General features: G+C 47.1%; 1 protein-coding gene across 1 annotated transcript in view; it reads right to left on the minus strand.

Moving 5' to 3' along the window:
* dnah9l (dynein, axonemal, heavy polypeptide 9 like) overlaps positions 1-16,190 on the minus strand; it is a 1,249,478-nt gene that overhangs the window by 903,857 nt on the left and 329,431 nt on the right. The window contains exon 26 of the mRNA XM_072476205.1: positions 11,492-11,618. Within this exon, the coding sequence (XP_072332306.1) occupies positions 11,492-11,618 (127 nt within the window). The remainder of the gene's footprint in view (positions 1-11,491; positions 11,619-16,190) is intronic.

Raw genomic sequence — 16,190 nt, forward strand, 5'->3', positions numbered from 1 at the left:
CTATCCACTTGAGTGGCAACTTTCAAAGATGTATGAACATAGACCCCAAGATCTCTCTGCTCCTCCACATTGCCAAGAACTCTACCGTTAACCCTGTATTCCGCATTCATATTTGTCCTTCCAAAATGGACAACCTCACACTTTTCAGGGTTAAACTCCATCTGCCACTTCTCAGCCCAGCTCTGCATCCTATCTATGTCTCTTTGCAGCCGACAACAGCCTTCCTCACTATCCACAACTCCACCAATCTTCGTATCGTCTGCAAATTTACTGACCCACCCTTCGACTCCCTCATCCAAGTCATTAATGAAAATCACAAACAGCAGAGGACCCAGAACTGATCCATATTTACCATCCACCACCACTCTCTGACTTCTATCGGTTAGCCAGTTCGTTATCCAACTGGCCAAATTTCCCACTATCCCATGCCTCCTTACTTTCTGCCTAAGCCTACCATGGGAAACCTTATCAAATGCCTTACTAAAATCCATGTACACTACATCCACTGCTTTACCTTCATCCACATGCTTGGTCACCTCCTCAAAAAATTCAATAAGACTTGTAAGGCAAGACCTACCCCTCACAAATCCGTGCTGACTATCCCTAATCAAGCAGTGTCTTTCCAGATGCTCAGAAATCCTATCCTTCAGTACCCTTTCCATTACTTTGCCTACCACTGAAGTAAGACTAACTGGCCTGTAATTCCCAGGGTTATTCCTAGACCCTTTTTTGAACAGGGGCACGACATTCGCCACTCTCCAATCCCCTGGTACCACCCCTGTTGACAGCGAGGACGAAAAGATCATTGCCAACGGCTCTGCAATTTCATCTCTTGCTTCCCATAGAATCCTTGGATATATCCCGTCAGGCCCGGGGGACTTGTCTATACTCAAGTTTTTCAAAATGCCCAACACATCTTCCTTCCTAACAAGTATTTCCTCGAGCTTACCAGTCTGTTTCACACTGTCCTCTCCAACAATATCGCCCCTCTCATTTGTAAATACAGAAGAAAAGTACTCGTTCAAGACCTCTCCTATCTCTTCAGACTCGATACACAATCTCCCGCTACTGTCCTTGATCGGACCTACCCTCGCTCTAGACATTCTCATATTTCTCATATATGTGTAAAAGGCCTTGGGGTTTTCCTTGATCCTACCCGCCAAAGATTGTTCATGCCCTCTCTTAGCTCTCCTAATCCCTTTCTTCAGTTCCCTCCTGGCTATCTTGTATCCCTCCAATGCCCTGTCTGAACCTTGTTTCCTCAGCCTGACATAAGTCTTCTTTTTCCTCTTAACAAGACATTCAACCTCTCTTGTCAACCATGGTTCCCTCACTCGACCATCTCTTCCCTGCCTGACAGGGACATACATATCAAGGACACGTAGCACCTGTTCCTTGAACAAGTTCCACATTTCACTTGTGTCCTTCCCTGACAGCCTATGTTCCCAACTTATGCACTTCAATTCTTGTCTGAAAACATCGTATTTACCCTTCCCCCAATTGTAAACCTTGCCCTGTTGCACGTACCTATCCCTCTCCATTACTAAAGTGAAAGTCACAGAATTGTGGTCACTATCTCCAAAATGCTCCCCCACTAACAAATCTATCACTTGCCCTGGTTCATTACCCAGTACTAAATCCAATATTGCCCCTCCTCTGGTCGGACAATCTACATACTGTGTTAGAAAAGCTTCCTGGACACACTGCACAAACACCACCCCATCCAAACTATTTGATCTAAAGAGTTTCCACTCAATATTTGGGAAGTTAAAGTCGCCCATGACTACTACCCTATGACTTCTGCACCTTTCCAAAATCTGTTTCCCAATCTGTTCCTCCACATCTCTGCTACTATTGGGGGGCCTACAGAAAACTCCTAACAAGATGACTGCTCCTTTCCTATTTCTGACTTCAACCCATACTACCTCAATAGGGTGATACTCCTCGAACTGCCTTTCTGCAGCTGTTATACTATCTCTAGTTAATAATGCCACCCCCCCACCTCTTTTACCACCCTCCCTAATCTTATTGAAACATCTATAACCAGGGACCTCCAACAACCATTTCTGCCCCTCTTCTATCCAAGTTTCCGTGATGGCCACCACATCGTAGTCCCAAGTACCGATCCATGCCTTAAGTTCACCCACCTTATTCCTGATGCTTCTTGCGTTGAAGTATACACACTTCAACCCATCTCCGTGCCTGCAAGTACTCTCCTTTGTCAGTGTTCCCTTCCCCACTGCCTCACTACATGCTTTGGCGTCCTGAATATCGGCTACCTTAGTTGCTGGACTACAAATCCGGTTCCCATTCCCCTGCCAAATTAGTTTAAACCCTCCCGAAGAGTACTAGAAAACCTCCCTCCCAGGATATTGGTGCCCCTCTGGTTCAGATGCAACCCGTCCTGCTTGTACAGGTCCCACCTTCCCCAGAATGCGCTCCAATTATCCAAATACCTGAAGCCCTCCCTCCTACACCATTCCTGCAGCCACGTGTTCAACTGCACTCTCTCCCTATTCCTAGCCTCGCTATCACGTGGCACCGGCAACAAACCAGAGATGACAACTCTGTCTGTCCTGGCTTTTAACTTCCAGCCTAACTCCCTAAACTTGTTTATTACCTCCACACCCCTTTTCCTACCTATGTCGTTGGTACCAATGTGCACCACGACTTCTGGCTGCTCACCCTCCCCCTTAAGGATCCTGAAGACACGATCCGAGACATCCCTGGCCCTGGCACCCGGGAGGCAACATACCTTCCAGGAGTCTCGCTCGCGACCACAGAATCTCCTATCTATTCCCCTAACCATTGAATCTCCTACAACTATTGCTTTTCTATTCTCCCCCCTTCCCTTCTGAGCCCCAGAGCCAGACTCAGTGCCAGAGACCTGGCCGCTAGGGCCTTCCCCCGGTAGGTCATCCCCCCAACAGCATCCAAAACGGTATACTTGTTTTGAAGGGGAACGGCCACGAGGGATCCCTGCACTGTCTGCCAGTTTGTTTTTTTCCCCCTGACTGTAACCCAGCTATTCTTGTCCTGTACCTTGGGTGTGGTTACCTCCTTGTAACTCTTCTCAATCAGCCCCTCTGCCTCCCGGATGATCCGAAGTTCATCCAGCTTCAGCTCCAGCTCCCTAACACGGTCTTTGAGGAGCTGAAGTTGGGTGCACTTCCCGCAGGTATAGTCAGCGGGGACACCGGTGGTATCCCTCACCACCCACATCCTACAGGAGGAGCATGCAACTGGCCTAGCCTCCATCCCTTCTTACCTGACAGAATATAGCTGCCCTGTGGACTAACTAGATCTCCGCCCTCCGACTCTGCTCCCAGTCAGCTACACTTTCTGTAAACTCCTGGCTCTCTTCGCACTCTTTGCGGAAATGTCGGAAACAAAATGAAAGCAGCACCTTACTCCCTCCTCACCTAACTCCCTCGGTCACCAAACTCTTACTATAGCACTCAAAAAGCACCAAATTCAGCACTCCCTCGGTCACCAAACTCTTACTATAGCACTCAAAAAGCACCAAATTCAGCACTCAGTGCAAACAAAGTCTGCACTGTAGGGGATCACTTTTATACTGTGAATCTAGCCTCTGAAAACTGGCCTAATCCAATTAACTAATTAACAAGCTCCAGCTGCAAGTGCCTACAAGTATAAGCCTGTTTAAAGCTTATTGAAAATATCTGTTCTGAATCTATCCCATTTAGTATGATGGTCGTGCCGCACAACACGATAGAGGGTATCCTCAATCTGAAGACGGGACTTCACCTTCACAAGGATTGTGCGGTGGTCACTCCTACCGATACAGTCATGGATCGAAGCAACTGTGGCAGGCAGATTACTGAGGATGGGGTACAGCATGTTCTTCCCTCTTGTTGGTTCCTTTACCACCTGAGCACACCCAATCTAGCAGTTATGTCCTTTAGGACTCGGCCAGCTTGGCCAGTAGTAGTGCTACTGAACCACTCTTGGTGATGGAAATTGAAGTCCACCACCCAGAGTACATTCTGTGCCTTTACCACCGGCACTGCTTCCTCCAAGTGGTGCTCAACATGGAGGCATACTGATTCATCAGCTGGCAGTGGACGGTATGTGGTAATCAGCAAGAGGTTTCATTGTCCACGTTTGACCTGACACCATGAGACTTCACGGGGTCCAGAGTCGATGTTGAGGCCTCCCAAGGCAACTCCTTCCTTACTGTAGACCACTGTGCCACCACCTCAACTGGGTCTTTCGGATAGTGAGACTGGACAAACCCAAGGATAGTGGTGTCTAGGACGCTATCTGTAAGGTATGATTTTGTGAGTATGACTATGTCAGGCTGTTGCTGGACTAGTTTGTGAGACAGTTCTCCAAATTTTGAGGAGATGACAAAGATTGATGAGGGGACGGCGGTGGATGTTGTTTACATGGACTTCAGTAAAGCCTTTGACAAGGTGCCTGATGGCAGACAGGGATCGGTGCTGGGGCCTCTGTTGTTTGTAGTATATATAAATAATTTGGAGAAAAATGTTGCTGGTCTGATTCGTAAGTTCGCGGATGACACCAAGATTGGTGGAGTGGCAGATAGTGTTGAGGATTGTCACAGGATACAGCAGGCCATAGATAGGTTGGAGACTTGGGCAGAAAAATGGCAAATGGAGTTTAATCTGGAAAAATGTGAGATAATGCATTTTGGTAGGTCGAACAGAGAAGGGAAATATACTATAAATGGCAAAACTCTTAGGAATATAGAAAGTCAGAGAGTTCTGGACGTACAGGTCCACAGATCTTTGAAAGTGGTAACACTAAAATTTTAGAGTCTGTGGTGAATGTATTGACCATAGTATAAACTGTCTGTTTAGTACTGTGGCCTATGGCCAGGAAATGGTAATATGATCTACCCTGTCTGTATAGTACTGTGGCCTATGACTAGGAAATAGTAATACGATCTACCACCATGTATTGTACAGGAGCCCCGGTGGGCTCCGCCTCTGTCTCCGCCTCCTCCCGGGGCTGTATCTTGACCTGGCCACCTGTGGGCGGCACTCAATTTTACTGAACTCACAGGCAGGCAAGTTCTCGGTTAAGAAAGCCTCTGTACACTCGTTCTCATCGTCTTGCAGTGAATTGATGGTACAACAGAGTCCATTATTAAAGATGAGATTACGGAGTGCTTGGAAGTGCATGATAAAATAGGACTGAGTCAGTACAGCATCAAGGGGAGGTCATGTCTGACAAATCTCATCTTCAATAATGGACTCTAAAATCTTAGTGTTAAAGATCTTTCAAAGATCTATTAGAATTCTTTGAGGAGGTAACAAGAAAGTTAGACAAAGCAGAGTCTGTGGACGTGATCTATTTAGATTTCCAGAAGGCCTTTGACAAGGTGCCATATAGGAGGCTGTTAAATAGGCTAAGAGCCCATGGTGTTAAGGGTAAGATACTGGCATGGATAGAGGATTGGCTGACTGGCAAAAGGTAGATAATGGTGATAAAGGGGTCCTTTTCAGGATGACAGCAGGTGACCAGTGGTGTGCCTCAGGGGTCGGTGTTGGGACCACAGCTTTTCACAATGTACATTAACAATCTGGAAGAAGGAACTGAGGGCACTGTTGCTAAGTTTGCAGATGATACAAAGATATGCAAAGGGACAGGTAGTATTGAGGGAGCAGGGGGGCTGCAGAAGGACTTGGACAGGCTAGGAGAGTGGGCAAAGAGATAACAGATGGAATACAATGTGCAAAAGTGTGAGGTTATGCACTTTAGAAGGAAGAATGGAGGCAAAGACTATCTTCTAAATGGGGAAATGCTTAGGAAATCAGAAGCACAAAGGGACTTAGGAGTCCTAGTTCAAGATCCTCTTAAGGTTAACGCGCAGGTTCAATCGGCAGTTAGGAAGGCAAATGCAATGTTAGCATTCATGTTGAGAGGGCAGAGATATATAAGGCTCTGATGAGACCCCATTTGGAGTATTGAGAGCAGTTTTGAACCCCATATCTAAGGAAGGACGTGCTGGCCTTGGAAAGGTTCCAGAGGAGATTCACAAGAATGATCCCTGAAATGAAGAGCTTATAGTATGAGAACGGTTGAGGACTCTGGGTCTGTACTTGTTGGAGTTTAGAAGAATGAAGCGGATCTTATTGACACTTACAAGATATTGCAAGGCCTGGATAGTGTAGGCGTGGGGAGGACATTTCCACTAGTAGGAAAAACTAGAACCAGAGGGCACAGCCTCAAACTGAAGGGACGATCCTTTAAAACAGAGATGAGGAGGAGGAGGAATTTCTTCAGCCAGAGGGTGGTGATTCTGTCGAACTCTTTGCCGCAGAAGGCTGTGAATGCCAAATCACTGAGTATCTTTAAGACAGAGATAGATAGGTTCTTGATTAATAAGGGGATCAGGGGTTACGGGGAGAAGGCAGGAGAATTGGGATGAGAAAAATATCAGCCATGATTGAATGGCGGAGCTGGTTCAATGGGCCATGTGGCCTAATTCTGTTCCTATGTCTTATTCTGAATGACAGCAGTCTGAGCAAACTGGCCTCACGATAGCTGGAATAAGTACAATGAATTTCAACACCACAGATGTCTGTAGTCACTGGATTCAGTATGACTAATGAAGTGCAAAGCTTGCTGATCAGGATCACTAAAGCTCCATGAATAAATTACTATGATCACTGGAATACAAACGCCTACTCTATCACTGGCATCAGAGCAAATGCCATGAAAGTATCTGGCTTAAAGATCCTCAGTAACTCAGGCTCAAGGACGTTGATCTATTAATTTTAGAGCAATGGAGCCTTGGAGGTTTCTAAAATAAGTTAAGTGTTGGATAGAATCCCTTTGATTGTTCTTGTTTAACCAATTAAGGAGGGCCGGGGACGCAACAATGTAAAAGTGGCAAAGGATCAAGCGACAGTGAAGGAACGGCGATATATTTCCAAGTCAGGGTAGCGAGTGACTTGGAGGGGATCCTCCAGATGCTGTTCCCAGGTATCCTCTGCTTTTGTCCTAGATGATAGTGGTCATGGGTTTGGAAGATGCTGCCATTGTTCGTCAGTGGTGGAGGGATTAAATGTTTGTGGAAGGAGGAACAGTCAAGCGGGCTGCTTTGTCCTGGATGGTGTCGAGCTTCTTGAGTGTTGTTAGAGTTACACTCATCCTAGCAAGTGGAGAGTATTCTATTTCACTTCGAACTTGTGCCCTGTGGATGGCGGACAGGCCTTGGATGGGGTCAGGAAGTCAGTGACCCGCCACAGGATTCCTAGCCTTTCACCTGTCAAGGGGCGATGGTTTGATCCTCTCTTGTTTGAAATGGTCTTTGCCTGGCACTTGTGTGGCGCGAATGTTACTTGTCACTGGTCAGCCCAAGCCTGGATATTGTCCAGATCTTGCTGCATTTGGACATGAGCTACTCAGGTATCTGAAGAGTCACGAATGGTGCTGAACATTATGCAGTGATCTGCGAACATCACCATTTCTAACCATATGATGGAATAAGGTAATTGATGAAACAGTTGAAGATGGTTGGGCCTGAGGATATCCTTCAGATGTCTTGAAACTGAGATGATTCTAACCAGCACAACCATCTTCCTTTGTGCAAGGGTGACTCCACCCGGCGGAGAGTTTTCCAAACGATTCCCATTGACCCCAGTTTTTCTAGGGCTCCTTGATGCCATACTCAGTCAAAAGCTGTCTTGATGCCAATGGCAGTCCTTCTCACCTCACTTCTGGAATGAAAACTTGCCACTACAAACCTAGCAGTGCAACCTGGGCACCCTGGCAGTGCCCCAAGTGCCATTCTGCCTGGTCCCCATTTGTGGGGGACAGTACTAAACGCGCCCAGCGTTTCCTCAGCGTCTCCTCAGCGAGGCCAGTAGATTCTGGGGGCCAGTTAGATCTGGCATAGGGATAGTTAATGAGCAGATCGTGCCATCTTGTGAGATTTGATTAGATCTCGCGGGGCATAACGACCATCGGGAATCCTGGAAGAGGCCTCTCATGGGATCTACAGGACGCATTCCGTCCCGACTCCAGCGGGACAGTCGATAAATCGCACCCAGAGTGTTGAAGTTTTATCTGAGTGAAGTACAAGTATTGTGTAGTTATGTTCAAATGGGTTTGATCCGCAGTTCCTTTTGAATTTAACACAGTTAGTTAAATTTGCATGGTCACAGGGACAGTGAGAAAAACATAGGCCGAGATTTTCTCTGATATTGAGGAAGGCTGACATTGGGCGGGAAATGTGGCATTGAGGCCGCCAACAGCAATGGCAGCTTTTTCCCCTTTGAAGAAAAAAGAGGCAGGGAGGGATTTCTCAATGTATCGTTGACAGGCCTCCTTTGATTTATCCATCCCGCCATCAACTCAGCAAATTGATGATCCAGGTGCCATTTTTTAAAGGCCACCCCAGAACACAGCGAGCACACCAGAAAGCAATCTTCATGCAGGTGTGCCCCTTGACCCCACTCTAGCATCCAGCAGGCATCAAGCTGGCACCTTCTGGCATCAGCATGGCATTACCTAGGCAGGTCTCTCTCCCCGAGCACTATACTGACCTCTGATCTCCCCTGGGAGAACTGCTCACCAGGTGCATGTCTTCCGAGACCAGTTGTGCTTTGCACCATGATTCTGACACCACGCCACCGTGGACACATTATTTGACATGGGGCATGATTCTGGCGTATGGGCTCGATAACACACTAATTTTATTACAATGAGGTCCCCGACAATGAATGGCAGGAAACAAGGTCTGTCACTAACGGGGAGGGGACGATCGCTTCCTGTTTTTAATGTGAAACATGACTTTGGCCATCTCACAATATATTTTGCTCTCGTTGCAAAACTAGCCCAACATGAACGGGAGCAGAAAATCCCGGCCTTTGATTTTTCAAATGGGTGAGTTTCTTTGGAACCTCTGAAGAACTTGACTAACACAAATAAGTTCTATAAATAGCAGAAAACCCCCCACTGCATATGAAAGTCATTCATAACAGTTTGGTATAGAACTTGTGGACTATTTTATTTTCTATCACAAGAAGCTAGATAAACTTAATTACTGTCAATTTTTTTTTATTATTTCAAGGCATGCAAGTGTTGTTGGTAGGGTCAGCATTTGTTGCCCATCCTTAATTTCCCTAGAGAAGGTGATGGTGATTGCTACGACATGTTAATTAAGACATTTTCTGTTCATTTAGTAGGCATATTGCGAATTTTACCTGAAGATGTAAGGAGTCAATGCTCACTTACAAAATTAATTTGAATATAGAAGCGCTTAATATCTTGAGAAAAAGGACAAAAAGTAACCCCAAAACATGATGTGTTATACATCACAAGATTAACCCTCATTAGGACTTCGCTTTTTCTTATGCTGCTTCAATGAAAGAAAAGATACCATATCCAGTTGAAAGATCTCAAAATGTGAATGACTACTGCCCTAATTTATGCTAGGCACCCAACAATTTAAATTTATATAGCGCCTATAACATCCATTATAAAACCAATGTATGACACCAAACCTCATGGGTGGGATTCTCCGCCCTGGCGCGCCACATTTCTGCTTCACCTCGCCGGTGGGATGCTCAGTCACACCGGCCGGTCAATGGGGTTTCCCATTGTGGGGCAGCCCATGTCGTCGGGAAACCCCCGGACTGCCGGCAAAACGGAGAATCCCTCCCCATAAGGATATATTAGATCAGATAACCAAAACCTTGGTCAAAGAGATAAGTGAAAGTGACCAATTTGTTTCAAAGCAAAATAACAAACCAGGTAGACTTTATTTCACCAAATGAAAGGTTGCACCAGCTTCTGATTCAACGTAGATTGCATCATTAAACTAGTTGCTAAAGACATACATAATTATCTGAAGTAATGTAGTTGATTTGTCCTAAATAAAACAAATGTTTGACTTGAATATGGGTGATCAAACAAAGTTTAACATCCCTAAAGCAGAACTTATTTTTTAATGTATTTAGCGTATGCACAGAAAACACAAGAAAAGGCTCTTGGGAACATCTGGGAAGGAAGGTCTTAGAGACTGACTGTATTGGAGATGGTTCTAGATTTGGGAAGCAGTAGGATTATAGGTGTTAAAAACAAAATAGAGAACGGTGTTTAAATAATGCTATTGTAAAAATGTCTTTGGTTTACTTGAAACTTAATTTTACTTTCAACCAAATTATTTAAAAATCATTAAAATCTTACATCTGCTTGCATTTCCTGTCTCGAAAACATTACTGCCTGTTGTCATATTTTCATCACACTTTTTCCAACTTTTTCCACTGTGAATTAATTTAACTTTATTTACAACAGACCTCCCCTACCCTACCACTACCCCGCACCATTCTGGTCTCAGGCTGAGTCCTATTTCAGTAAACCTGCAAATCCCCGATTTAGCCCCATTATAGGTTATTACTGTTTCCTTCTCGTTATGGTTCACTTATTTTCAAAGTATTACTTCCCTCTCTCCCACAACTAGCTCTACAACTCAGCCAAGACTCCTATTTAGACTAACATTGTACTCAAAAGCTCCCCTGTGAGTATTATCCATATTCCTTGCCATTTCCTGTACATCATTAAATAATCTCATCGTAATTCACTCCAATTCACTGAATTCATTAAATTATCTGTGCTTCAATGAATGGAATCCAGCAAATTCTTTATGACTGGCTGAGTGAATCAAATCCAATGAATTCATTACATTTTCTGAGTCTGAATGAACACCATTAAATAATCTCTTGGTAAATCAATCCAATTAATCAAATTCATTTAAATTTTCTATGACTGGAATGCAGAAAATTCATTAAATTATTTTTTAAAAGCAAACACTGACACTGAAAATCTGAAGCAAAATCAGAAAAGGCTACAAGCATACAAGAGGTCAGTCAGCGTCTGGAAAGAGAACAGACAAGCAAGTGTGATCCCTTCATCAGAACAGGGGATCTGTAACTAAAGCATTCAGTTCCCTGTTCTCATATATTTTGACAGGCATGCTGAGTGTTTCCAGCATTTTCAGTTTTTACTTTATTAAGTTATATCTGGTTAAGTGAATCAAGTGCAATAAATATATTAGATAATCCATTCCTCAGCTTGTTAAACCCAGAACACTCAATAGATCATATACAAGACATGAATGAGATACACATGACTTTGTTAAATGATGTCTGAGTGAGTCAAATCACATAAATGTTTTATAATTCTTATTATTTGAGATAATAAAATTATTACATGATGTCTCATTTAGTGAATGTAATCATTTAATTCATTAAATAGGCTACAACACAATCCAACAAATTAATTAACGTCTGCCTCAATCAATGCAATCCATCAACTTCATTAACTAATCTTTGGTTCTGTGAAATCCAATATGACATTTAAGTAAAATTCAGTAGGGATACAAAACCAGCTGAAGGAAATTGGCTCCCCAATTTACACTAAATTTTAGTTTTCAGTGCCCCATTTTGCGCACCTATTAGCTCTCAGGATGTGCAGTGTACAGTGGAATCTTTACCTGTTTTGGCTGACCTCCTTTGGAAATAATTTCCAATAAATCCATTGCAGAAACAAAGTAGAATCTTGGAAATGTGAATCGTTTAGTCTCAAGGTATTCAGCTAAAGCTTTCTCACAGCACATCAGTCTGTAAAAAGATTGAGAACTTTACAATTTTGTTATCACAGTAATTTCTAAAAGTATAAATTTTCAGAGATGAGGCATTGTAATTATAAAGTGCAAAATGTGATGCCACTACCTTTAAAAATAAGTTCAATTAAACAATACTAAAATTAAACAACTTCATTATCCCAAACAAAAACAATTAAAAAAACAATTTTAAAAATCTAGACCATGACACCATACTTAAATTAGCTACTTTGAGTTCTGCCTGAGGCTGACTCCATGATCATGCCTGGCATGAAGCTGAAGACTAAAATCAAACTCCATTGGCCCTTTGTCGCCCTTTATCACGGAACTGCTATAGAAGTCATGTCAAAATTCTGGAATGTTTCCACCAAAGGCACCTGAGGTCCATCATGCGAATCTGACAGTAGGACAAAATCACAAAAAACAAGGAGCGCGATTCTCTGACCTCGTTGCGCTCTCGCTCGAGCGAAACGAGGCTGGTGAATAGCGGGAGAGGCTGAAAATGAGAACCCTGCCAAGCGTAGGTTTGCAATGCAAAATTGGGATCTCACCATAGCGTGGCGGGAAACAAATTATTACCACTTTAGCCCTATTACCATACAATTAATGGGAGCCACCCCTTATCCAACGGCATCCCGTGATTCATCGGCCTCCCCAGCAAGTGGTCACACTGGCGGCGATTAGTACACTTTTTTAAAACGTGAACCTGGCGGGCTTCTGCGGGGAGCCAAGGAGGTGAGTAGCCATCTTTGCTCACAGGCAAAGAGCCCAGGCACGTTGGGCTTGCCACCCCAATGCCAAGCGTGGGGTGGGGCCCCTGTGCTGGGGGGAAGGGATGCTCCGCAGGGGTAGGCTGCCATGGGAGGATGGGGGTGAGGTGCTTGGGGGGCAACCGGAGGGCAACCGCGCGTGCCACCATCATGCAACCCCTGGATCGTGAGAATCTTTTTTTAAATTTAGAGTATCCAATGATTTTTTTTCCAATTAAGGGGCAATTTAGCGTGGCCAATTCACCTACCCTGCACATCCTTTTGGGTTGTGAGGGTGAGACCCACGCAAACACAGGAAGAATGTGCAAACTCCACATGGACAGTGACCCGGGGCCGGGATCGAACCTGGTCCTCAGCGCCGTGAGGCAGCAGTGCTAATAGATCGCGTGTAGCCATTCTGGGCAACCATTGTCCCTGCTCGTCTGCCTCACCGACCATCCATAACCCCCACTGACTGCCGAGGCCTCTGGTTGTGCGGCTGAAGGCTATTGGGAATCGTGGTTAAGTGAGCACTTCACACAACCCAATTGAATTCCTGTGGGTGGGCGGGCCATGTAGCATGTCAGACTCATTGCCTAGCATCCCAATCAGACAGTGATGCCTGGACACTGTGTCTGAACACCGTGGGAGGCAACACCACAGACGCAGCAGCCAACATCCGAACACCCAGGATATGGGGCACCGCTCCGGGGACATGTCCACGGCTGGAGGGTGAGTGAGTGCCACTGGGAGGGGACCAGCGCCCGGTCCAGGTGGCGTTATGAGCGGTTGTACAGGGTCTGGTGTCCTCTGAGGAGGGCCCACTGCTGCCACGAATGCATGGGCAGGGCGTTCCGGGATGGGGGTGGGGTGGGGGAAGGAACAATGGAGGAGTGACGGGTTCCGGGGTGGGAGCCACCGTTGTTTGTCAGTCTAATAATAATAATAATCTTTATTATTGTCACAAGTAGGCTTACATTAACACTGCAATGAAGTTACTGTGAAAATCCCCTAGTCGCCACATTCTGGCACCTGTTCGGAGACACAGTGGGAGAATTCAGAATGTCCAAATTACGGGGAGGTTTGAGGAAAACATTTACACAGTGCGTGGTAATGACCTGGACCTCAATGTTTACACTTAAAAGGGAAATTATACCCAGATTGTGAATAGAGTGACGCTGTCAGAATTTGATATGAGATTTAGTCTGTTTTCTGTCTGCAAATCCTCTTTCAATGCACGTTTGTGGAACTGAGAGAAAAGCCTCTCACCATTGCCATTACTCGCACTGCGCATGCCCCGTCTAACACCCTCTCCCAATGCCTTACAGATATTGAATGCTATGGCAGGGATTTTGGACCCTGCAGAACTTGCCCTAGTGGTGCTGCTGCTGCTAACCGGGCAGCTAGACACCGGAGACGGCCACAGCATATGCTCAAGTTGCGACCATGTGCCAGACCATGCCTCACATGTTGAGGACTCGGCCACCCATCAGGCCAGGGAAGGGCCCAGAGGGGGAGTCCCACGAAGGCCCAGGGTGTACAAGCATTGCTGGTCATTCGAACAGATGATGGAAAGCTCGTGCCGCAGGAGGCTTCGCCTCAACAAGGAGACAGTGCGGAATCTATGCCATATCCTCACGGACCTGGTACCACATGGAGGAGGAGGACACCTGCCTCTGGTGGCCATCAGTGTCACTGCAGCCCTCCACCTTTATGCCTCAGGATCATTCCAGGCTCGAGCGGGGACCTGTGTGGCATCTCACAGCCCATAGGTGCATCCGACCGGTCCCAGATGCCCTGTATGCCCGGGTGGAAAAATACATCAACTTTGACATGGACCAAACCCAGCAAGGTGCCCGGGCAGCAGGTTTCTCCGCCATCACCGGGATGCCCCAGGTCCAGGGGTAGTGGATGGCACTCTTGTTGCTCTGCGCTCACCGGGCCATCTGGGACTGCGCTTCATTAGCAGTAAGGGATTCCACTCCCTCAATATACAACTCTTATGCGACTATCACAAGAAGATCATGCACGTGTGTGCACGCTTCCCGGGGAGCGTCCACAACAGCCACATCCTGGGGCAGTCGGATAACCCACTGAGAGCTGAGCGCAAGTGCTCCTCAATCTATGCCATAGTCATGCCCCTGCCTGTCTGCGGAGTGCTTTCTCACACCCATCACCTGCACACGGTGTGCCTGGGAAGGGAAGGATGCCTGGAGAGATGTGCCAAGGGTTCGGAAGTTGATCTGGCACATGATCGGCCTCTTCAAGGACCACTGGAAAATGAGCGGCTGGCTCTAGGGGGATTAGGAGCACCACTGAGGACCTGGTTAATGTTGCCGGTATGGAGGCTAGAGACTGAAGCGGAGACCCAGTACAACAAGGCCCATGTGGCCACCTGGGCTGTGTTTGAGCGGTGCATCGGACTCCTCAAGATGCAGTTCCGATGCCTCGACCGCTGTGGTGGTGCACTCCAGTACACCCTCCACTTTGCGGTGGTCTGCTGTGTCCTCTACAACCTCGCACAGCAGCAGGGAAATGAAATGGAGGTTGGTGATGGGGAACATGTGGCCACCACCGAGGAGGAAGAGGATGATGAGGTGGCGCCAGACCAGCAGGGCCCTCATACTCACCTGATTCACTTAGGACGTGGCCTGGTCCATCATCGCTACCTTACCCACCCCCATCTTCCAACCCACCCAGGGTAGGTGTTATATCACTCCAGGATGCTGGGTTTGGGTCGGCACTGTCAGCAGGTCACCGTCGAGGGCAGGGGATGATGATAACCCACTGAGAGCTGAGCGCAAGTGTTCCTCAATCTTTGCCATAGTCTGACCCCTGCCTGTCTGCGAAGTGCTTTCTCACACCCATCGCCTGCACATGGTGTGCCTGGGAAGGGAGGGATACCTGGAGAGATGTGCCAAGGGTTCGGAAGTTGGCCCGCATTGTGTAAGTGACAGGGGCGTCATACTGGTTGTGTACAAGGGTGTTTATTGTGTTTTACAATTCCCCACTCTCCCGATGATGCCACATCCTCCCCTCCCCCACCTCCCCCTCACCCCTACCTACGCCCCCCCCTCCCCACCTCCCTCAGTGATCCTCGATGTGCTTGGCCTTCCTAGCTCTACCGCTACGTCTAGGTGTGTCCCCAGGATGCACATCAGAGGTAGAGGCAGCCAGCTGCTTACCTCGTCCCGTGGCCTTCGATGCCCCTGGCAGGCGACCTCTGGGGCTGGAGGGCCCCGGCGCACTTGTCGGCGGCACATGCACAGCCTTGCCGCCCTGTTCCTGGTGTTGATTATGAGACACGGACTGATCAGAGGGGTGGAACTCGAGGGAGCTGGTGGGCACTGTCGCCACTTCATGGGACGGGTCCAGGTTGGCACCCAGTGCCCCCTCCTTCCAGTCAGTGCCCATAGGGCCCCGGGGATTCACCTTGGGACCGAGGTTGCCCCTACATCATCCGGCTCTGCCAGGCTTGGCAGCTTCCCATGGTCTGCACCATCGTGTTGATGCCCTCGGCGATGCTCCTCAGTGACTGGGACATGCTATAGCGCCTCGGCAATGCCCACCGGCAACTGGGTCAAGCTCCGCAGTGTCTCGGCCATTCCCATCTGAATGATGCACCTACAAATAAAACACTTCCTCCGCAAAGAGACTGTCGGGTACCCCTGGGCCCCGGAGATCACACTAGTAGAGGCCCTGATGAACACGGACAGTAAGGAAGGCGGACTCTGCAATAAAATATACGGATAGCCACTGGACAGAGCCCGAACACCACTGGACGAGACCAGATAGAAATGGGAGGACGAACTGGGAACAGA

This window comes from Scyliorhinus torazame, chromosome 2 (genome assembly GCF_047496885.1).
Source record: "Scyliorhinus torazame isolate Kashiwa2021f chromosome 2, sScyTor2.1, whole genome shotgun sequence".
Classification (NCBI taxonomy): Eukaryota; Metazoa; Chordata; class Chondrichthyes; order Carcharhiniformes; family Scyliorhinidae; genus Scyliorhinus; species Scyliorhinus torazame.